General features: G+C 42.1%; 1 protein-coding gene across 5 annotated transcripts in view; it reads right to left on the bottom strand.

Annotated features, from left to right (window-relative positions):
- The window catches only part of SAMD12 (sterile alpha motif domain containing 12), a 488,950-nt gene extending 464,519 nt beyond the window's left edge, over positions 1-24,431 (bottom strand). For all 5 annotated transcript variants that reach the window (XM_082364474.1, XM_082364475.1, XM_082364472.1 and 2 more), the window contains exon 1: positions 24,302-24,431. In XM_082364474.1, coding sequence (XP_082220600.1) covers positions 24,302-24,314 — 13 coding nt within the window. In that variant the 5' untranslated portion in view covers positions 24,315-24,431. The remainder of the gene's footprint in view (positions 1-24,301) is intronic.
- Between the last annotated feature and the right edge of the window lie 296 nt (positions 24,432-24,727).

Below are 24,727 nucleotides of genomic sequence, written 5' to 3'. Positions count from 1 at the left end.
AAAAAAAAAAAAAGCATTGCCTTGCTAAAAAAAAAAAAAAAGTACACTACTGTTTATAGTTTAGGCAGACCTATACGGGTACTGTTATAAGCACTTAACCTGCTAGAGTGGATCAGATTACCGTTTGATAAACATTCACTCCCCTACCCTTGGAGCAGAATACTATACAATGACTTTGGTCTTGACCATGTAAGTTAATTTGGCCAATGGATGTGAGTGTAGGAGACGTGAGCAACAGAATTCAACATACTTATGAACTTTTCTTTGCCCTCATATGCACTTGTTATAAGTGGAGAAAAAGCATGCCCAGAGGCTACTGCCCTTTCAATCTTGCCCCTAGAATGAGACACACAGAGCAGAACTGGCCCCAAGAGCCTACTTAGCCTCTCTTGGCAGAGAGGTAGAGAGAACCAGACCCACAGGAGTCTGCCAGCCACAGCAGGCTACCCTAAGGCCAATGGGGGGCCTTTAAAGGATACAGCTCCTAGGGAAAGTCATCTCCATCCCATCCAGATGCTGTCTGGGGTCCCTTTAAATCCTTCAGCACGCAGCATACTGTTATAGAAGCATGTAGTGCAACACAATAATTGTTTATGCATTTACCACACCACCAATGCCAACTTGTCCCCCTACAATGGTAACTCTAATTCAGGCTAAAAACGAGAGCGACTAAGCTCTGGTAATGTCAGTGAGTGCTTAGAGGAACAGATATTTGCAATGATGGGTCTCACCCCTTTGAACACATGACCTGAATATTTCTGAGACAGGATAAGAAAAAGACATCCAAAGCTAGGGGAGCAATCCACAACAGCCATGCCAATCTCAGAGCAGATCCTGACTGCTTGCTGTGCAGGCAGCAGAACTGAATCTGGGAAGCAGCTGGTGCTAGAGGAGGTGGCTCTGCCAGCTGCTACTAAAATAGACCAGAGAGTAGCAGGCATTTCGTCAGCCATCAACCCTCTGCCCCCATGTGCACGGCTGACTCCTTGTTATTGAAGCCTCCACTTAAGCATCATCTCCTCAGTGAAGACATTCCTGACCACAAAATCTAAATAGCTTCCCAGGCAAACAACACCTTATCACTCTGTTTTGATTCTTGACACACAGCCCTTGGTGCTCTCTGATACTGAATGGTGTATGTGTTTACTATCTGACTCCATCAACGAAAAATTGTAAGTCGTGAGAAGAAGGGGCCTTGCCTATGTCATTGTTATAACCCTACCACAAGGCCTGGTACATGGGCAGCACTTGGTAAGTAACTGTTGAATAAATGAATGAATGAGAATGGGATGTCCTCTTTTTACACACATCCTTCCCTTTGGTATTTGTTTTCCTCTGCAAGGCTGCTGCAAATGTTCCCGTTTAACAGTCATCTTCGAAGTCCACAGACATATGCAAGGTTTAATGTGTATTGTGTCTCTGCATTTTTCTGAGTAAAGAAACCCTAGCTTTCATTAGACAATCAAAGGATCCATATCTGCTATGGGACTAAATTGTCCCCTCACAACCACCAAAATAAATCATATGTTGAAATCTTAACAACCCCTGATGTGACTATATTTGGAGACAGGACCTTGAAAGAGGTAATTAAGGTTAAATGAGCCCATAAGGGTGGGCCTTAATCCAATATAACTGGCATCCTTATAAAAAGAGGAAAAGACTGGAGAGATGTGTATGTACACAAAAAAAGGCAATCTGCAAGCCCAGGAGAAAGGTCTCGAGAGAAGCCAAACCTGCCGACACCTTGATCTTGGGCTTCTAGCCTGCAGAACTGTGAGAAATTTCTGTTGTTTAAGATATCCGGTCTGGATTCACAGAAAGATAGACAAGATGAAAAGGCAGAGGGCTATATACCAGATGAAGGAACAAGATAAAACCCCAGAAAAACAACTAAATGAAGTGGAGATAGGCAACCTTCCAGAAAAAGAATTCAGAATAATGATAGTGAAGATGATCCAGGACCTCAGAATAAGAATGGAGGCAAAGATGGAGAAGATGCAAGAAATGTTTAACAAAGACCTAGAAGAATTAAAGAACAAACAAACAGAGATGAACAATACAATAACTGAAATGAAAACAACACTAGAAGGAGTCAATAGAAGAATAACTGAGGCAGAAGAACGGATAAGTGACCTGGAAGACAGAATGGTGGAATTCACTGCTGCAGAACAGAACAAAGAAAAAAGAATGAAAAGAAATGAAGACACCCTAAGAGACCTCTGGGACAACATTAAACACAACAATATTCACATTATAGGGGTCCCAGAAGGAGAAGAGAGAGAGAAAGGACCCGAGAAAATATTTGAAGAGATTATAGTCGAAAACTTCCCTAACATGGGAAAGGAAATAGCCACCCAAGTCCAGGAAGCGCAGCGAGTCCCATACAGGATAAACCCAAGGAGAAACACGCTGAGACACATAGTAACCAAATTGGCAAAAATTAAAGACAAAGAAAAATTATTGAAAGCAGCAAGGGAAAAATGACAAATAACATACAAGGGAATTCCCATAAGGTTAACAGCTGATTTCTCAGCAGAAACTCTACAAGCCAGAAGAGAGTGGCATGATATACTTAAAGTGATGAAAGGGAAGAAACTACAACCAAGATTACTCTACCCAGCAAGGATCTCATTTAGATTTGATGGAGAAATCAAAAGCTTTACAGACAAGCAAAAGCTAAGAGAATTCAGCACCACTAAACCAGCTCTACAACAAATGCTAAAGGAACTTCTCTAAGTGGGAAACACAAGAGAAGAAAAGGACCTACAAAAACAAACCCAAAACAATTAAGAAAATGGTCATAGGAACATACATATCAATAATCACCTTAAACGTGAATGGATTAAATGCTCCAACGAAAAGACACAGGCTTGCTGAATGGATACAAAAACAAGACCCATCTATATGCTATCTAACCCCCAATGTGATGGTATTAGGAGGTGAGGCCTTTGGGAGGTTATTAGGTCATGAGCGTGGAGCCCTCATGAATGGGATTAATGCTGTTATAAAAGAGACCCCAAAGAGCTCCCTTACCCTTTCTGCCCTGTGAGGACAAAGTGAGAGGTTGGCCACCTATGAACTAGGAAACAGGCCCTTACTAGAAACCGAGTCTGTAGGCACTTTGATCTTAGACTTGCCAGCCTCCAGAACTGTACAAAATGTTTGCTGTTTAAGCCAACCAGTCTATGGTATTTTTGATATAGCAGCCTGAACTAAGACAACGAGAAACTCAGATGGGGGGTCCTTGTGTGGCTTCTGCTCTTCATTCTGCTTTTAAAACTTGAGGCACACCTGTGGGCAGTGGAAAAAAATTAAAATATAGGAAATAACTCTAATAGCATTCATTTCTTTCCCTGCTAAATCCATGTGTTGTCTGGAAATAAATTCTTAAAAAAAAGAAAAAAAAGATATCCGGTCTGTGGCATTTTGTGATGACAGCCCTAGGACTCTAATATAATATCCCTGTAAAGTTGAGAACACCAATAAGAAGCTCCTATTTACTTGAGCAACTAAGTAGGCTATATTCCTTACATATATTGCCTCATTTCTTCATCCCCCAAATCCTGCTGAATGAAGAGGATTGCTCCCATTCCACAGACCAGTAAATAAAGTCAGGACCTAAACCCAGTCAATAGTTCATCATAGCTGCACCCTAGAGTCACCTGGAGAATGTGTAAAATCACTCTTACCTGGCAAACCAGGAGAGATCCCAAGTTAATTGGTCCTCAAAGAGCCCAGGCATCTGGTACTTCTAATGATTAGCCAGAATTAAGAACCACTGAGTAAGGCAATCACAATCCCCAAAATTTTGTGATACTCTGGTTATGGGCCTCCCCAGGTTCTAATGGCAACTACTACTGCTGGACTGTCAAAGGGCTCCCACTCATGGTATGCTCCGTGAATCTTGGTTATTTTGTCTCAGTCCACCTCCATTCACCCTGTTTCCACAACAGTCCACTATTTGTTTGGGGATAATGCCCTCCCCCTCTTCCCACTCCTTATGGTTCAGGTGGGATTTCGCCAATTCCTGAGCATAAGCACAGGCACTGGCCCTAAACCCATCAGCACTTTCCATTATCCCTGATCACATGACCTACGCTGTCCAGTCAGAGAGACCTCTGCACTTGTGTGGGAAAAGATGGGTCCACAGGAGGCTATGAGGCAGGAACTGCTATGGCAGTCCTGACCTCTCAAGATGAAAGCCTGCCTGTGAATAGGGCTAACACAGCAGCAGAGGAGCCAACAGAAAGAAATGGAGTTCAGGTGACACAACTAGAGACCTAGCCTTGGGAAAGGTTTCATCTATATAGATCTACACCCAGGCTTCTTAGTTGGGTGAGCCAACATATAGCCTCTTCGTACTCAAGACTGGTTGAGTTGAGTTGGGTTTTCCGAGATTGCAATTCATATCATATGTGTCATGTCAAACAAACACCTAGCCTCATGACTAGAAGGGTCTTCAGATATCAGTGGAGTGGTTTTCTAACTTTGTGTGTTGGGTAAGGAATTTGGATTTTATCCTGAGTTCAGCAGGATGCTCCTCAAGGGTTTTAAGCAAGCAAACTGGTGTTTCAAGATTTTTCTAAGAAAAATTATACCGTTTCTGTATGCAACACATTTGGAAGGCTCAAAACTGGAGTCAAAAAAATTAGATGAGCGGCTCTTGGACTCTCCTGGTGAGAAGAGATGAAGACCTAAGGTAGGACAAACGTAGTGAAAATGAGAGGAGATGGGTTTGTAAATCATTTAGATCAGGGGTTGACTAGCTTTTTCTATCAGGGGCCAGACAGTAAGTATTTACAGCTTTGCGAACCAGTGTTGCAACTGCCCAACACTGCCACTGCAGTACAAAAGCAGCAATAAATACATAAACTAATGAGCATAACTCTGTCGTAATAAAATTTTATTTAAGGAAATGGATGGTCGTTTGCCAAACCCTGACTTAAACAGTAAAAAGGGTCAAACTCAGTAATTGACTGGATGTGAGGAAGGAAGGAAAGGAAGAGTCAAGGCATTGCAGCTACTGGGTTGGAGGATCTTTATGTTCTCAGTGTTTGGCCCCAGAATCATAAATTCATTGAGTTGTTGAATGTCAGAGGATAGAAACTCATTAAAATTACATAGTTTAACCACCTCATTTTATTGGTTATGATATTGAGGGCAGGTGCCTCTGATGTAGCAGCTAGTTAGCAGTGCAGGCAGGACCAGAATTTCTAACTGGTTTCAGTCATGCCTCTATTGTACTGCACTCCTCTCTTCTGTGCCTCTAGATAAAAAAATTTCCCTCTCTGCCTTGAGACTACCATGTTATATGTAATAAAAATTATCATCTATTTAATAAGTAATACTAGACATCTATGATACGTCCCGAGTCCACTGAGAGACTGTCTCCCGTCTAGAAACCTTAAAATCTTATCTTTGTTATACACATTTTCCCCAAGCCATTTTTGTGCTTCTGATTTTTTTTTAGATCTGATATTTTTTTTAAGTGGTTGTTAAACATACGTCATACTTCTCTGCTCTAAGGATTATTCACTTTCTAATCGAACAATGTTTTATGTTAAAAGCATATAAAGAATTTATTCAAGCCAAGAGCTAAAGCACTGCTTATTCAGCCTCATGACAGGAAAAGAATAAATCACAGACATGCATTATCAGAATATAACCACAGTTGACTCCAATTGAAGACCAAAAAATCCTACTAAAAGCCAAGTAAAATGCCTTATGCCTGCTATGCAAAACCAAAAACCATACAAAGAAAAAGGCTAGAAGAAAATATGCCAAATACTAACAGTGGCTGTCTTTTGAAGTTGGGTCCATGGATAATTTTTTTCTTTCTACTTTCCAAAGGGTATACATAATAAGTGTGTAATTATAATTATTTTAAAAGGTTAATTTGAAAGATAGGGAAATGTTGCTATGTTGCATTTTTCTAAATTCTTGAATTTCTAATAGTATCTTGCTCTAGGATAGTAACAAAATATAGTAAATTATGCAAAAAAATTAAAAACCTTTAGGCTTGCAACAAACTATACTTTTAGGTCTAAAGAGCTGATAAAGCTTTATAACTGGATAAATAATTTTTTTCTTCATGCCTATTGAATGATTCTTCTTTAAGTATTTCCAGACACCATATTCTCCTATTATCCTATTTTCCTATACAGTCCCCTTTTTTCTCATCTCCTGACAAACCCAACATGGTTGGCCAACTGAGTCTAATTTCAAGTTTTTCTGAACAATTATCTTTAAACACAATTGCTGGCTTCCCTGGTGGCGCAGTGGTTAAGAATCCGCCTGCCAATGCAGGGGACACGGGTTCGAGCCCTGGTCCGGGAAGATCCCACACACCGTGGAGCAACTAAGCCCGTGAGCCACAACTACTGAAGCCCACGCGCCTTGAGCCCGTGCTCCACAACAAGAGAAGCCACCGCAATGAGAAGCCTGCGCACCACAACGAAGAGTAGCCCCCGCTCGCCGCAACTAGAGAAAGCCCACGTGCAGCAACAAAGACCCAATGCAGCCAAAAATAAATTAATTAATTAATTTTTTAAAATATTAAAAAAATAAACACAATTGCCTCATTCTCCTCAGGAGCGAGGTCTTGCTCCCTTCTTGCTTCTTTCAGGGACTCTTGATCCTACTGGTGGCTCCCTGAGACTGGGAACCCAGATGTCAAAATGAAGGACAAAGGCATTATCAGAGAGCAAGTGGTCATGCCAACAGGTGAGTCCTTTTGGTTCAACAGTTGGCTCTTCATAAAGGCCAGCTCAGCATCATCCAGCTCTCCTCAATTTCCACCCCAGTGATGAAGAACTGGTGGGAAGATGCAGAGAGAAAGAGCGGAGAAAAAGCTAGTCAGGATGGAAAGAGGCAGCTGTGGGTGACCTGTGGGTACATCTCTCCACTCTAAGTTCAAAAAGACCCAGTCAGCAGAAAGGAGCAGATGGGAAAGTCTCTAGGAAGCGGTCAGCAGAATGTGTGCTTAAATCAAGTTCCAAAATCCTGCCATCTGAACACACAAGTATAAGCAAGGTCCTAAGAGGAGCAGCTCTGTTAACCCAGCCAGCACTTTTCCACTTGCCCTTTTTCAGGCCAATTTATGGTTGGTGCCACTTCAACACCAACTCCTGATCTCAAATATAAAATATACTCTTGCCCCAAGAAGTTCCGTAAACAGGAAACCCTCTCTTTTGGGGTTGAATCTATGTTGGTTTGCGTGACTGCCTTGGTCAAATCTGAGGACTACACATGCACCACAACACTAGGATGGAAGTTAGGACATATAGGCTTTTTCCTACATCCTATCATACATTGTTCTCAAAGCCTGATGTGCTGAGCGAAATATGAATTCATCCAACAATTGTTTTCTGAGCACCTACTTTGCACCAGGTATTTTTCCAGGTGCTCAAATACATCCATGAAAAAACAAAGATGACAACTGTAGTGGAGGGAAATTTCTGGTTAAAAGAATCCTCTTCAGAGATGGAAATTACTAGAAAATCTACATTTAGATTGCTAACTTTCTTAAAAATAATAAAATATAACCAGACATTGAAACTTATCTGGAAGTTAATGAGTAACAAGGCATATACCCAGCAATCATATATTGGAGTTTGAATATTGGGTCTTCTGAGTAATTAACCAGCCCAATAAAAAAAGAAGACCTAAAAATCCTGACATAAGACGACCCACTCCCTTGTCCTAAAAAATATCCAGCCAGTTCATCTTATAATGAAAACCATGATTGACAGGCCCAATTTATACATAGAGAACTTCCTAATTTTTTTTTTTTTTTTTTTTTTACGTGGGCTATGTGGGCAGAGAACCTAATATCTACAAACATCTGACAACATCCAACCAAAAAGGACCAGAATGAATAGAAAGAAAAGCATCCTGGAAGAAATACAAAGAGTGAAGTAAACCTCAATTGAAAAAAATAAAAATGTTAACACTAATATCTTTTCATATTTTATTGAGGATATTATATCCACAAAATAAGATTAGGATGCTGTAAAAACTTCAGGAAGCCAAAAAAAATCTCTGGAAAAGTTAAAAATGATAGTAGAAATTGTAAATGCCACAGATATTTGAAAGATAAAATTAATCTACCAGAAAACAGAACAAAAAGAACAGAGATGAGAAATAGAAAACATAGACTTCAAAAATAAGAACCAGTCCAGGAACTTCATCATCTCAAAAACAGCAGCCAGAGAAATAAAGGACAGAATGAATTGAATAAAAGGAAATCCAATAAATAATTCAAAAAAATTCTCCGAAATTAATGACATGAGTTTCCACTTTGAAAAACCACTAAATACACAATGCAATGGAAAAAAACAGACTCACACTAAAGTGCATTCTCATGAAATTTCTCAACACTAGGGATAAAAAGATTAAATAATTTCAAGAAAAAAATGTGTATTTCATACCAATGATCAAGAATCAGAAGGCTTCAGATTTCTCAAAACCAAAACTGGAAACTATAAGATATTAGAGGCTTCAAAGTTGTGAGGAAAGACAATCTCCAACTTACTTTTAAAAGTCTAATCAAATTATCAGTTAAGTACAAGGGCAGAATAAACACTTTTTCAGATACGCAAGTTCCCAAAAGTATGCTTCTCATGCACCTTTTCTCAGGAGGTAACTGGAGGATGTGCTCCATCAAAACCAAGGTGAAAACAAAGTAAGAGATAGATCTAGGATCCTAGAAGAGGAAATGTAACACAAAGACACCAGGAAAGGCAACCCAAGGACAATGGTGAAAGGAAATCCAAACATGACAGCTCTAAAGTAAGTCTAGAGAACAACTAGACTTATTTAAAACAAGTCAGAATTCTTTGGGGAAATTCTCTTCAATGAGAAGAGGCTGACAATACCTAATATATGAATGTACTGGGAGGAGATTTAACAGACAAATTCTTGTTTGGAATTAGCAATAAGTTTATAGGACACTAAGCAAAAACAACACATTTTAAGCAATTTTTTAAAAAAAGATCATGACATTTTAAAATTATGCTCACAAAACTAATAATAATAAAATCTAGATTTTAAGTTTATAAAGTGCTTATCACACTTCCTTGCACATAGTAAGTACTCAAAGAATTTAGACACTATGATGATGATTTTAACAATACATACATACACAGGCTTCATTCTCAGCTTCTTTTATTAAGTGGCCTCAGACAAATTACTTACCCAATGCCTGTTTCCTCATACACAAAATGAGAATAAGTACATTGTAGTAAGCATTAGAGAAAATGGTTATAAGCCACACCCTTGGTATACAGTACACATTTAATAAATGGTAGAGAACATTTATCTGTCTATACTTGTATATAAAATATCTGGGTATGTTTCATCATCTGAAAATGTAATCCTAACATAAATATTTAACACTTAGAACACAGATACATAGTAGTGAACATAAGAACTGCAATGATTCTGAATCAAAGATTACTTAATCAAAGATTTTAGAACACTGAGAATAAAAATGGCTGGCAGAAAAAGGAACAAAGCTGTGCTATTTGCAGAGACATGGATGGACCCAGAGACTGTCATACAGAGTGAAATAAGTCAGAAAGAGAAAAACAAATATCATATAATATCGCTTATATGTGGAATCTAGAAAAATGATACAGATGAACTTATTTGCAAAGCAGAAATAGAGACACAGATGTAGAGAAAAAAACGTATGGATACCAAGGGGGGTAGGATGAATTGGGAGTTTGGGATTGACACATATACAATACTATATAACTACTATGTATAAAATAGATAACTGATGAGAACTGTGATAGCACAGGGAACTCTACTCAATGCTCTGTGGTGACCTAAATGGGAAGGAAATCCAAAAAAGAGGGGATACGTGCATACGTATAGCTGATTCACTTTGCTGTACAGCAGAAACACAACATTGTAAAGCAACTATACTCCAGTAAAAATAAAAAAGAGTAAAGAGTAAGAAATACAGCTTTAAGTACATTACATAAAGTTATAAAAGTTAACCAATAAAAGGAAAAAACAAAAGAATAAAAATGGCTGAACTGCTTCCACTGTATAACAAGAAGAAAACATCAATGAAACATTAGGGAATAACTAGATAGACCAAAATAAAACTCCGGAAGAAAAGGATGGGTAGAAAACTTTGTTAAAGGAACATACTGAAATTTACAAGTATAAAATGCCTTGGCAGTAATCAAATAAAAGTAGTGCACATGAATCAATAAGCTGTAATAAAAGTTGATGGGCATAACTAAAGAAAATTTTACAAGTGTGAGTTCTACAATTAACTTGGATCCTGTCCTCATCTTGCACAGACCTCTCATGCCACCTAATACACATACACCCTTCATTATAAAAGGTAAGTGTTTTCTATGGCTCTGACCTTGACAATAACCGTCAATAAGTTACAGGAACAGAGCTGACAGAATGTGATGATACCCTGTGAAACATGGGCAGAGTTATGTATTTGTTGCCCTCTCAAGGGCTCCCATCATCGCCCTCATTAGTGCTGTATCTAAAGAGAATGAAATTGATCACTGTGCTTACAAACATTTTTTAAGAAGGAGGAGGGAGAATAAAATGCATTAATATTTTATCAAGAATTAAACAGCTATTAAGATTTGCTACAATGACTTATGTTAAACCAGATATAACCAGTAACCTACATAAAGCCCAAGAGGAAATATGAACTCTCCCAGGGTGTATCTACTGGGTGTATCAGGGTGGCCTACTTGTTTCATGGCAACAGAATGGGCACTGAAGTCATCTGAACTTGGGTTTGAATTCTTGCTCCATCATTTACCAGCTGCTGATTTGGAGGAAATTATTTAGTCTCTCTGGGCCTTAATTTTGTCATGCAGGAAATGAATATTAACCACCACCTCATAGGATTATTGGGAACAGGCAGGGTATTCAAAACCACCAGTATGGCCTGAACCCCCATCCATCAGAACAGTCCTTCGCTATCAACCACCAGTACAGCTGCACCAGGGTACGCTGGCTAAAGAGCAACCCCAACTGCTAATATCAGCAAGTGTCTAATAAATGTTAGCTACTGTTCTTCTTAGTTTCTTATTTCTGTGCTTACGATTTTTTTTCTTTCTATGGTAAATAGGAAGAATTTTCATACCTGAAAAAAGTGTTTTTAAATATTACTTTAATGTAACTATTTAGAAGATATGGTTATAGAGAATCAACAAAATACTGGGAGAGAAAAAGAGGAACTTATCACTTGAGCCAGAGATTAGGTGCCTCCAGAGAACTACATGACCTCAGGCTCCATTCTGGCTGCCTTCATCCATAACTGAAGAAAAATTCTTGATCCCTTTTACATCATCCCACTTCAAATCAGGCACTGCGCCATGCCTTCCAAATCATGGCAGCAATGACAGAAGCCATAGTGAAAAAGACTAGAGACACCAAGTTCTAAATCTAAGCTCTGCTGCTAATGAGTTGTGACCCTGGGTAAGGGAGCCTTCACATCCTTATTTATGAAATGGGAACAAGAGCGCCGGTTCCAGCTGCCAACGGGTCAGCTGTGGCTCAAATGAGAAGCTGTACTTTGGAAGGCACGGAGTGCTGTGTCAAGCCAGGGCAGTATGGTTACGATGATGATGGCCTTGGGGTGAGCCCCAGCAAACGCACGGATGCCAAAGCTATCAGCTATTGAGTTTCAATTAAGAAACCCTGGCCAGGCAAAGCAGGTCAGAGGGAGGCAGGAGCTTCATGGGGTTGTAGAGAGACACTTTGCAAGCAACAGAATGAACATCAGCAAGGGAAAATTACTCTCCCTTACCATTAGAGTCAGGGACAATGGCCTCAGCACCCTGGAAACCTAAATCTTATGGCCTTTAAAAGCAGAAAGGGGGCAGGAGATAGAAGGAAATGGAGATAATGTTCCCGTCTTGGCAAAACTGTGAAATTGGCCAAATTTATTTTCAGCATCTTTTCCCCTCTCCTTTCTGACATCACTCCTACTTGCTGTTATTTTCCTGAAACCCCATACCCTGGCTGTAGGATCAGAGTGCCCTTGCGGTACCTGCTGGCTGGCCTATGCACCCAACCCCTGCTCCACAAGCAAGCACCACCCCCCCAAGGCCTAACCTCTCCAGAAGAGGACTCATGTTCCGAAAATTATACCCTCCCAACATTTGAGAATTAGGAGTCCTCTGGTTCCATCCCTGTCCTACCTGGAGTTAGTTATTACAAAATAAACTCACATACAAGAAATTGTCAGTGACCCACATGTTCTTATAGATCATCCTTTAAAAATTTTTATCGATATAACTGACATAACAGTATATTAGTAGGCGATTGTTTAATAGTCTCACTTCTAAAGAAAATTCTGAAGATGATAATGTCTTCATCCAGCATTCCCCAAAGTGTCCTAACTAGGAAATTGGATGAACATCTTTGTTTTTAATCAAATTCCAGCTTTACCATGTACTAGCTGAGTGAGTTAACATCTCTGTGCCCGTTTCGTTATTTGTAAATAGGGATGATAATGGTACCTACCTCACAGGATTCATGTGAAGCTTAATGAGTTAATATATGATAAGTAGTTATACTATGTGATAGGCACTATTCTAGGTATTAATTTTTTTAATAGTCATGTTTTTATTTTAAAGTTACAACACTCCTATCTGTACCACCCACCCTTTCCAGAAAGAACACCTTCTCCAAGAGATAATACATCTAAACTCTGGATGGCCCTCGTTCTAACAGTTATCTCTTTTATCCTCTGTATCTTCAAAATCTCCCTCTCTGCTGGGTCAATGTACACACAGTCTAGAAACACTCTCAAATATTTCATAGCTTAAAAAATACAGGCTTTCTTTGAACTGCTTCCCATCTAGGTTAGACCCCTTGTCTTCCTTCTTCCAGTTTCTCACCACATTTACATCTCCTTTGACCTTGATCTCTCCTTGCCATAACTATTTCTCCCTTCTTTCCACTTCCATACATTTTCTTTCCATTTCTATGCATTTGCATCAAGAGCTGCTTCCTTGACACCCCTGAAGTATTATAATGTGGATTTGCCTTCCCATTTCATCCGAATGCCAAACCCCTGGGCACTTCCCAGCACACGTCTTGCTGGCTGTCCTAGTGCATCAGGTGATGCTGAGACGCTCCACTCTGAAATGGTACCTGTACCTCCACTGGCTGCTTTTTCCCATCTCCTTCAGCCTCCTCTTCCTCATCCCATCCCTTAACACTGCAGGTGCCTGGTGGTCACGCGCTTCTCACAGGAGATCTCCCTCTCTCGTCCACCTATTCTCTTGCCTTAGATATGTACATAGAAGGACGTGAGAAGCACAACATGTGAACATGTGGAAGAAAGGCCTTCGAGGTAGGAAGACCAGCATAAACAACATGGGAAGGATTCAAGGTGCCCTGTGAGCCAGCACACAGCTGATCGCTGGGCCCCTTAAATATTAGGGAAGTTTCCTAGGGGAAAAGGGGTGGGAGATCAGCCTGGAGAAGGAAGGCTGTGACACTCTGGGAAGGTCCCTGACTGCTTTAGAGTTTGAGCTAGATTTTATTGGCAGTGGAGTACTGCTGAAGAGTTGGGAGCAATTACGTGGCTGTCGCACCCTATAACTACACAATCTCAAATCCTATGTTTTCTCCCCTATGAAGTATTTCTCACATCTGCTCCTCTGTTCCTTTCTTTTACGTTACTTTATTATCACTTCAGCTTCCTTGTTTTTTCAGTTTCTCCAGGCTATGATTAAACTTTCCACAGCAGTTAAATGTTTAAAAAAAAAAAAAAAAAAAAACCTATAAGAACTTCTCATGGGGAGTTCAGGGCAGTGGGAGGGCCATTGCTGTGGGCATGGTGGCTCCTCTGATTGAGAGAGAGCAGGGCCCTCTACACTGCCCACCCTGCCCATGTCCATACCTTTTTTACTTTTTCGCAACCCGAGCCTTGAATATGAAGCAACTGTAAGCCCCATGAGGGGAAGGTTCGTGGCCTTACATTCTTTTATATCACTCGGTGAATCCCGTTCACAGCGCTGAGCTTATCACAAGTGCACGATGAATATTTGTTATTCAAATAAAATAGAAATGCACACTAATTTGTGCTGGGCACATAAGTGAACATGGAAAGTCTCATGGGAAAACAACAACCACAGCAAAAACGCAAAGACTTCGGGCTCCTTACACAGAGGGAAGCTAAAGTGTAGAGAGCCAAGATCAAGATAAATGCCTTCTCAGAGATTTGATCTAAAAACCTGGAATAGTTTTCCCTATTGTCGAACCCAAATAAGCAATGTTTTGTTTATTACACTGGTTTTCTTCCCCCCTTCAATTACTAATGTTCCCGATAGACAGCTACTAAACCAGAACCAAACTACCAAATTAAAACAAAACCAGAAAGCAACACAGGACGGTGAAAAAGCATGGACTCTAGAATATGGCAAAGTTGGCAACAAAGCCCTGTCCTACCAGGAATAAGCTGTGCAGTCTTGGAAAAATTATCAATACTCTGGACCAAAAGTCTCTCAGCTATTGGCTGGGAAAACCACCTGTCCCATTGCATTATGAAAACTAATGTTTGGAGAATGGCCATCAGGAGGCTGGCTCAGAGTAGTCAGTAGTAACTAACAGAAAGATACTAGTTCTCTTGTTTACTCAACAAATAGTTGTGTGCTATGTGCCAGACATAGTTGTAGGCACTAGAGATTTATCAGAATAAAAAAGTCAAATGGATGTTCTCATGGAGATCATCATGCTCATCCTTAGTCCCTGGAGAAAAGAATAAAAGCCCTTGTCCCCTTTGCCATGAAAAATACACATAATGTCCATATATATACTGTGCATATAGTTTAAGGGCGTCAAGGATCCCATGAGACCTTCAGTCCCCTCTTGTGATCTTAGATTAAGAATCCTGTCTGCATACCAGCATCTCCAAATATGCTTATTAAGAACGACTCAGGCCATGTGTTAGATTCAAGACCCCATTTCTGACTTATTAAAAAATACCATCCAAGTGCCCCAGAAGAATCTTAAAGGAAACACTACGTAAGCAGATCTGTCTTCAGAACACCTGCTTTTCCTAAGCTTATCCACAGCATTATAGGACTATAAATCAAACCCTGCTAGAGACTGGCGTATATTAGATGCTCGATAAATACCTGTGAATGTAAAATGAAGGACATTCTATTTCCAACCTACAGTAAGTAAATGCTATACCTACCTAAATTTCCTAGATGACCCTTAACACCAAACTCCAGACAAAAATCAAGTGCAAAGTACATCTACTGAAGCCTGGTTAGTATTATATTTTCACCTCCATGTAATGCACAGGCACCTTCTCAAACGAAAAACACGAAAACCCTGAACTGATATTTTACAACCTCAAACAGGGTAGCGTAGTGTTAAGGCAACCACGTATCATAGGAATTCTGTAGCTATCCTAAATTCAAATATCCCATCCCATGGTCCCAGAGACCAGTGGGAAATCCTAATGTGTCCATACCCAAATTATACCTCCAAGACCATGTTTTGCATTTGGAAGCAATTCTGTTATCAGGCCCTCTACCCAATTTGTGGCTGAGCAAAATGTGGTCTTCGGGAGCAGTGCTTGGTTTACCTGCAATGTATAAAGGGAGAGCTCATGACCCAATTCTCAATCAGAATCACACACAGCTGCAAAACAAGCCTGGCCCCTGCCATACCCAAAACTTAAATCACTCTGGAGACTGGATCAACTAACCTTTTCTTAGGCTTCATAAAATGGAGTCCTTGGCTCCTCTGACGACTCCCCTTGGTGGGCAAGACCAATTCCTTCCAGGGACAGGTTAAGTGTTTCCTGCTCCAGTTAAACTCACTTTCCGTGGCCTCTCAAACATGGTCTTAACTTTTTTGTCTTCATGTTCTTACCCAAATTTCCTCCAGAGGTAAGCCCTCCCTCATCTAGGCTGCTTTCCTTACCTGTTTTGCCACAATAACCAAAAAAAAAAAAAATCAATATCCAGAACTTGATGGCAAATTCCTGTTACTGCGCATTATAAAAGGGAATTTAAACAGCTTTCTTTTGGATGCAAAACCAGTGGTATTTCTAGGCTATATCCATCCTTGAAGTCTGGACTAACCTGGAAACCAGGATGTATAGTTGCCATTGCTATACTTGCGTGCTCTTCTGTAATATAGCTCAAGGAACTCACTTCTGGAAAACTGTTTCCTTCTAATCCCATCCAACCGCCTGCTTAGTTCCTGTTCTCTTTTTCTTCTGAGGTCCTCATTATCAGCAGAGGATTAGTAGAAAAAAAATCCAAATTGAGGAAAATACGTGTGAGACACAGTAACTTTAGAAAAGTTTGACAGTTTCTTATAAGTTAAAACACACTATGACTCCAAAATTCCACTCCTAGCTATTTATACAAGAGAAATAAATATGTTCACACAAAAACCTGCATGCAACTGTTGATAGTGATTTCTTCATTATTACCCCAAACTGGAAACAATCCAAATGTATGACTGGAGAATAAACTGTGGTACATCCATCCAATGGAATACTACTCACCAATTAAAAGGACTGAATGACTGATACATGCAACAACATGGATGACTCCCAAATGCATTTCACTAAATGAAAGAACTCAGACGCAGATGACAACATAGTACATGATATCATTTATATAACCTTCTGGAAAAGGCAAAAGTATAAAGACAATTCAGAGCAGTGTGTGTCAGGGGTTGTGAATAGAGTGAAGGGTAACTAAAGGGCACAAGAAAACCTTTGGGGCTGTAGGAACTGAACTTGATTGTCTTGGTGGTTACAAGACTGAATACATTGTATACATTTGCCAAAACTCAAAGAACTTCAAAAGGTAAATTTTACTGAATGTAAATTATACCTAAATAATCTGATTTTTAAACTTTTTTAAAGTACTAATATAGAACATGGAGAAAAATCTTGAAATAGGGACTCAAGTTTCAAAACTTAATAGTGAAACAGTCTGAATGATACTTTATCTTGAAAGGAGAAACGGAGAAGTTTATCTCCCATTTAACCAAACTTATAGTTGTAAATGTGTGTTAATTCTTAGAACAAAAACCAAAAAAAAATCAATTGTCTGTTACATAATTCCTGCAACAAGATTTATGTCAGCAGGACAAAACATTTTTCATTTCATGTTTGACTTTTCACGCCCATTTATAAAGATCATTTTTTCCCCAAAGTATTATATTTCAGGGCATCACTTTTCACCAAAGACCTCTAATCCTTAGGTGGTCTAATATTTTTCTTTGCTTCCTACCAAAACAGTGTTTTAGGTCAATTTTCTCTTCTTTAATGGTTACCAGGCCTAACTCAGCCAAATCTTAATTGGGTCACAGCTGTGTGATTTAGTCAGTTTTCCAATGTCGCTTTCATAAGAGTCCATGAAATTTTTTCCTCTTTTGCATGGCTTGAAATTTCTCTTTGCAGTCAATTTACATACACATTGTATGACTGGGCAATTATCAGACCATCTAAGAGAGCCCGGCCTACAAAATTGTGGGTGTTAAGTGGAAAGTAAATTTTTGGTGGGGAGAGATTATTTAAGTGTTGAGTCTCTAATGAATAAATACACTCATATTATGATCACTTTTACTTTTCGCTGCTACCTCATAACTTCAGGGAATTACATAATGAATACCATTCCTTTCTTAGCAACTACAATTATACCAGACACTGTACTACCACAGGGCCATAAAGATGGCTTAGCTGCTTTCTTAAACGTGGCAGGAAGGCAAGGAGAGACAGCAGCTTCACCGTCATCTTGTCCAATATTTGCTTAGTGTTTATTGAGCAACTACCAAACCAGGTCCTAAGAGCTTTGATACTGATTGAACCCCCTCAACACGCCTAGGAGGTCATCACTACTAATATCCCCATTTGACAGATGGGCAGAGAAGTCTCAGAGCTGCTCAGGCCCACAGCGCAGGCCCTTGGCAGGGCTGGGGCTCACACCCAATCTGCCTGCAGAGCTTGTATGCTTACAGACAGCACTGTGCGTGCCACAGCTCCCATGGTGAGGCACCAGCAGGCCTGAGCTCATTCTGTACCTATGGCCAATCCACAAACATCAAATCCCTGAAGACATGGTATTTACTGGACAGAACAGCACCAAACACCTTCTAGAGCATCAAGGGCAGCCGAGGAGCAAAGGAATTGAACTTGCCAGCTGGCTCCTCCCAGCCTCAGGTGGCCTTGGAAAAAGGCTGCAGAAAGAAGGCAGCGAGGCGGCCACCCCTGTCCCCTGACAAATGCCACCCCTGTGTGCTCTTCCCTCGGGAGGCAAGCTATACGAGCAGCTTCTTGCACCCACGCTTTAGAAAAATCAGACTAAATATAGCCAAGTTCGCTCTCATGAGCCAGCTCTGAGCTGGTAGTGCTGCTACATCCACATCAGAAAATTGGGGAAGGATCAGTTTGACTTACAGGAGAGCAGCTTTCCTTGCTTGCTCTTGTAGTTACAAAAGGACCATGGGCAAGATCCAACGGGGCTGCAGGGAGTGCCGGAGGTCTGGTGAAGCAGATAATCGAGCCCACAGGGAAAGGAACGTACCAGACGTGAGAGGAGCTTCCTCATTAACTTTCCTGCCCACAGAGGGCTAAACCACCACAACACCAGGACTTGGGGGTAGCACACATTCCACATACAGCCCTCTGTTCCATGCCCTTCCCCCATTCCCCACCCATCAGTATCGTACTCAACAGCTCACTCAAATGCTATCCCCTTGGTTAGGCCATCCCATCCCGTCCAGCTCAGAACCAAATGCTCCATTTGTTCTCCGAACGCCCACGTTATGCTGCTTGTACTTTTATTTAGCACTTATATCATGCAGCCTAATCTGAACCTCTGTCTCCAGCAAAGTGGAGGCGGGGGACGGCTAAGCTTCCTTCTTAGTGGCCCCCCCCAAATCTAGTAGAGTTCCTTGCACACAGGCAGTGCTCTCCTGTTTATCAACAGCAAATGCAAAACCTGCCTGAACGCCAGGAAAAGGGAGTTTGCAATTTTCTTCATTAAATGCACAACGTCTGACGCTCAGTCCCCAGAGTTCAGGCACAGGTTTCAGATCCCAGGCTGTCCCTCCTGTGATGTGTCCCACAGCATTACGGATCACAGCTACACCGGCAGAGGTTCTACACCACCTCCCCCTTGTTAGCACCAGCCCTAGTTCCTTCTGGCCAAAGAGCACAGCAAGACAGACAAAAAAGAAGGGTGGGCTGAAAGGAATTAGCAAGGGCGTGGCCAGATAACAGCAGGATTAGACTGAAGCCCTGTCTGAACCAGTTAGAGGTCACGAAGAAGAGCTGGGAGTGGCAGGAACTCCTGTCGCAGCAAGTGTACAAGCAGGGCTTGGGACCCCACTTCTCCCTCATGCACAGTCACTGCACGGGGAGTTTTCAGCGAAGGCTTCATATTCACCACTCTCATGTCCCAAAACAGAGTGATGGATACAAGCTGCTGCTGCAGGACAGTCAGATCTCGTGGGCTAGAGAACAAAATAAATATTAGAAAAAAAGAATAAAAGACCCTTGGTGAAAAGTGAAGTGAAAGAGAATCGAGTAGCAGGTAGTTGAACACTGACACCGGATGCTGCACGGAGCTGAGAGGGAAGCGTGTTGACAGTTGCGCTGCTTTTACAACAAGCACTCTGCAAATGAACGCAGCTGGGAGTTCTTCTCGGGGGGGGGGTGTATAGGGGCTACCACAGAAATCAGATGCAGTCATTAGCCTACCCATTCATTCATTCAGTCTGCCATTCATTCATGGATTCATTTGTTTAACAAACCTCACACGGAGTCTACCATGGGCCAGGCATAAGGCACCGTGCCTGCCCTCAGAAAGCACCACCAAGCAGAACTGCACATAAACCTTGCTCTCAACATGGAAATGCAGTTAGAAAAAACTGGAGGCAGGCTAGTACCAGGAGAGCCACCGTCCTCCTTACTTCCCGTGTCATAGGGGCAATCCGAGAGAATGGCACTGCTGGTCCCTCTCCGCCCTCTATGGGCTCTCCTCGGGCGAGGAGAAGACAAGTGGTGACGTGAAAGCCTGTGAAAGGGAACAATGCATCCGGAGTTGGGGCCTCTCCCGCTCTGGGTCCCAGACGCCTGCTGCAGGAGCCCATCTTCTCTCTGCTGTCCAGGCTGCCAGTGTTACAGAGGCAGGCGGTCCTGTGAGGGGTAAACTCGCTGCTGGGGTGCAGTAGTAGCAAACCCACTTTACCATCCGGCCCAAAGTCAGGAAGAATAACCCCTGCACCCTTGTAATCAAGATGACGTCTTTATCCCCCTCTGTGATTGTGACTCAGCTCTGAACGCCAGCAGGGCACAGAGTCATCATTTACGATTGCTTCTCTTTGCCATGAGGTTCCGAGGTATCTTGTTTTCCCTTTTTTCCCCAGCCGCTGTTATGATTACTTATCCTTACAATATTTTGGTGATGGGAAGTTTTGTTACTCTTTTACAGGAGAAAAACTATAGAACTTGAGCACTGAATGACTAATCAGAGGCCATTTGATGAGTCAATTTGTTCACTTTGGATGTAAAATGTGGATCCCTTAGCCCAATGTCATTCAGAGCACACAGCCGACAACTGGAAATCTTTTTGGAGGGTGGTGAATATTGGGACGCGTCTTTCTGCCATGGAAGAGGAGCTATTATTCTATTAGAGCTGGAATAGAAACACTATGTACAAAATTTATCCGCTCCACTTTCTTATACAGCTGAGGATGAAGCAAGGAGGAGAGGAAATGTGGACCAGGAGTAGGAAAAGCCTTCTCTTGCTCTGGGACATTTATACTTCACTCATGAAACAATTACTGAGGTCCAACTAAGTGCCAGACACCAATCTTGGAATACAGAGGTGAATACAATACTATGCCTGATGAATCCACTTTTTTCCTCTCCCTTCAACCCATTAATGTTAGAAAACAGTGCCTCAATGAAGACAACTGTCTACACAATCTGTCCACGGAGAAGGGATTACTCTCGGTTTCTACAGGCTACCTCCTTTCTAGAGGTCCTAGTTCTCCAGCTATTTGGAGTAATTTCTTACAATTTTTTTTTTTAAGACAATGGATGCCAATACAATCCCAATCTGAATGCAGACCATAACGTGTTCTGTGGCTGGAAAGCTCAGCTTTAATCTGCCCATAAATGTAAGGCTTGGGTCACAACCAGATTAGGAAGTAGACATAGGATGCTGTAATTAACTCAAAGAAAGCCTAACCCAGGGTAGCCATAAAATACCTGCAAGCTACAAGTTTAGCAAAGTGAATGAGCCCTCTTTTTCATCTTAAACTCCAAGTTACAAGTTTAGCAAAATGAATGAGTCCCCTACTTGCTCTTAACACTTTTACAAGTTCAAGCTTACTTAAGAAAACAGGTTACACACTGTAAGAAAAAAAAAAAAAAACAAGCTTCTAATTTGCTACTAATTACAAAGACTGGCATGAATCAGTGAAAATTCAGGATACAAAACAGGTTCCAAACAGTACCGCTTTTTTTAATAGGAGGAGAAGGATGGGAGGGAGTGCAAGTAATATTTACTGAGAATCCATGTCCTAGCCACTCTTAATAAGCCGTTTCCTTTATTTAATCTTCACAACTTTAGTGGGACCTAAACAGTAGTGTGCCCATTTTTTCCAGATGCAGAAACGAAACCTCAGATGTTAAGTAACATGTATTATATTTCCTATTCCATTTCCTCTGGCAATATTCCTTATTCTCTAAATCAGTGTTTCTCAGTGAGCTTGGGGAAACTGCTTGTTCCTTGGTTTTGGGTTGGGAATTTTGTATGAGATGGCCATGCACTACAGGACACTTAGCATCCCTGGCCCATGGGCATAAAATATCAATACCAGCCCCTGCAAATCTCAACATGCCCTAGGAGGACAATGTCCCTCCTCAGGTGAGAGCCACTGCCTTCAAACCTCTCAAAAGTTCCTTATTTTATGGCATTTGGGCTCCTAAGAAAGCCCCATGCACCCTTATGGAGTCAGTTACAAAAGCTCCATGGATTTACTTCCCATCCATTTCATGAGCATTTATTGAGTACCTATCATGGGTCAGGTAGTGTACTATTGCCTGGGAGTATAAAGTCAAAGAGTACATGGTCCCCACTCCCCAGGGGCTGTAGCCTTAGAGTCTAGTGAGAGACGTTAGTACGTTAAGTATGGCAAGTGTTAAATGTAAGCACAGGTGCTGAGGAGACAATGCAGGAGGCACCTCCCACAGACTGGGCAGAGCAATCAGAAGACAGAGGGAAGGGAGGGTTGAGACAGGTTCCCAGAGGAGGTGAAGTTTTCCCTGAGCCTTGAAAGACCAAACGAGAGTAGCTAGGAAGGGCCAAGTTCAAACCAAGAAAGCTGCCTTTGTAAAGACCAGAGATAGGAATATTTGCAGCCAAAGTTTAAAATATTCCCTTTAGTCTTCAAGTTGAGGCCTCATTGTGATTCAAACTCAGGATCTCCTGTTTACTAGACAGGCACTTTAACCAAACAAGTCACTAGAAAATAAAATAAGCTCTCCACAGTCCAGGCATACTTCCTTTCAAAGCCTTTGTTTTTGTAAGGTCTGGCTTCGCTGGTATAATAACCCATCAGACAAGAAATATGACTAATTCTATACTTCTTCCAGCGAGCAGGAAATTGCTTTCAAGTACATCATGGACTGGCAACCAGTGGGAGTGACCTTCACTTGAGGACACAGAAGAGTGAGGAAGAGAAGAGATAATGTCATCTGAGGGGTGAGGTAGAGAGGTGCCAGTAAGTCAACTTGCCCTTAGCCTCAAGCTCAGAATGAACTTTATCTTGTGTTTTTTGTTTTTTTCATCTAAAGTCTTGTCTCAGTTACCATCAACTGTAACCATGCAAAAAGCCAGATTCTCACCCTATTATTACATTTGCACAGAAAACTTTGGTTATTTGTTTTTTCAAAGCCATATATATGAGATTTATATATGTGTGTGTGTATAGATTTATATATATATATATAAATTTAAAAGCCAAATATATAAGAACAGTAAAGGTAAGTAGATAGGTGGATAGAAGTGCCCAGCTGGGGATCTCTGAACCTGAGACAGCCCAAAAGCAAGAGTTTCCCGAGTTAATGGGTGCTGACCACAAGACCTGGGTTATTGCTACTTCAAGTTGTTAAGTAATTACAAAGACAGCAAGAGTCAGATTAGTTCAGTTGCTCTCACCTGGGGCGGGTAGGGGAGAGGGACGCCAGCAAACCCTTGTGGTTCCTTCTTTCCTTCAGCCTCCAAGGAACAGGCTCACTTCCCCTTGGCAAGGAGCCTGCTGCAGCTGGCAGGCATGCCCTCTTTTTCCAACACCAGCTTCCCCTCTGACCTGAACCACACTCAGGAACCATAATTCTGTAGATGAACTTACACTCCCCTTTGGTCCCATGATCATTTCAATTTATCATTCAGGCACAGTGTGACTGCTCGTTTGACATCACAAACACGTCTGGCCCACATATTTTTCCCCAGAAACTACCCTCAACAAGAAAGCCAGTCTTCCAAGGTGAGAGCATCTGAAATGAAAACTTGGGATCCCACACGAACCGCCTGTCCCTGCTTTCAACCAGGCAGTTCAAAGGTGGCAACATCATAAAGCCCAAACTGCAAAGCCAAAGACCAAAATTATAGGAGGAAAGCAGAAGGTGGGCTTCAAAGAAAAGGATTCACCCCAATGGAAGAGGTTGGCTGTCCTTATCCCTGGCTGATTCCATTTCGTTTCTGTAAACTTTGCTAACCTCGGGAGGGTTGTATAAAGAGACAGGTGTAGACACCTCCACCCTCTGGGTGCATCTGCTGCTATCGCTGCTGCGTACACACGAGGGGCCCTCGACCCAATAGCAGTCCATGCTTCCCGATGACGCACCTGGCGAGGGTCTTCTCCCATGTGTGGAGGCCAAAGTGAGCATCCCCAACCTCGAGGCCACCGAGCCGGCCCTGGCGGGGTGCGGCAGCGAAAAGGGCACCTCGGGGCTAAGACCTCCAAGCGCTCTCTCAGGCTTTCCCCCTACACCCAGCACATCGTTTCGCATTAGGGACACTTCGCCTCCAACCCGAGAGTGCTGCGCATCTACCTGTCTTTCCAAAGTAACTGAATAAAGCACCTACCGGCCCTCCGTGGCTCAGGTGAGTGCCAAGAGGTGTAAGAGGAAAGGGCCCGCTTGCCACCACCCACGTTCCTCTCCTCCCCACGTTCCCCAAGCTTCATCGGGGATGTGTGTATCGGGGTGCGCGGGTTAAGAGGTAGCTTAAAATGCCCAAGCGTCCCTTACCTTCCACAGCCATTCTCTCAGAGCTTCCCTAACGCATGCATAATTTTCTGGGCCGAGATACTCCTCCTGCCCCGCGCTCCCCTCCCTCCTCGCGCTTTCGCCTAAATATTCTGCGCTCATCTGCTCCAGGACCAACCTGCCGCGGTCACGCAAAGCGAGGCTGGCGGCTCCCGGCTCGGCGCAGAGCAGCCTGGGAATTGTAGTTCCCTCTCTTTCCTCCGACCCGGGAGACCACCCCGAGTCCTGCGAAGGGCGCGGCCCCGCCTCCACACTGGGATGGCATCGCCGGCTTCATCGGACCCAGGCAGAGAAATCCCTCTTGGAGGGGCGGGGGGGGTCTCATGAGTAGACCCGGGAACCCTGGGAGGTAGCTGGGACTACATTTCCCAAGATGCCGTGCGCTGGATTTCGTTCCGCGCCAGGAGC

Source organism: Balaenoptera borealis, assembly GCF_965194805.1.
Source record: "Balaenoptera borealis genome assembly, chromosome: 17".
Taxonomy (NCBI): domain Eukaryota; kingdom Metazoa; phylum Chordata; class Mammalia; order Artiodactyla; family Balaenopteridae; genus Balaenoptera; species Balaenoptera borealis.
Note: the sequence above shows the minus strand (reverse complement) of the source record. Positions and strands in the feature narration are given on the sequence as shown.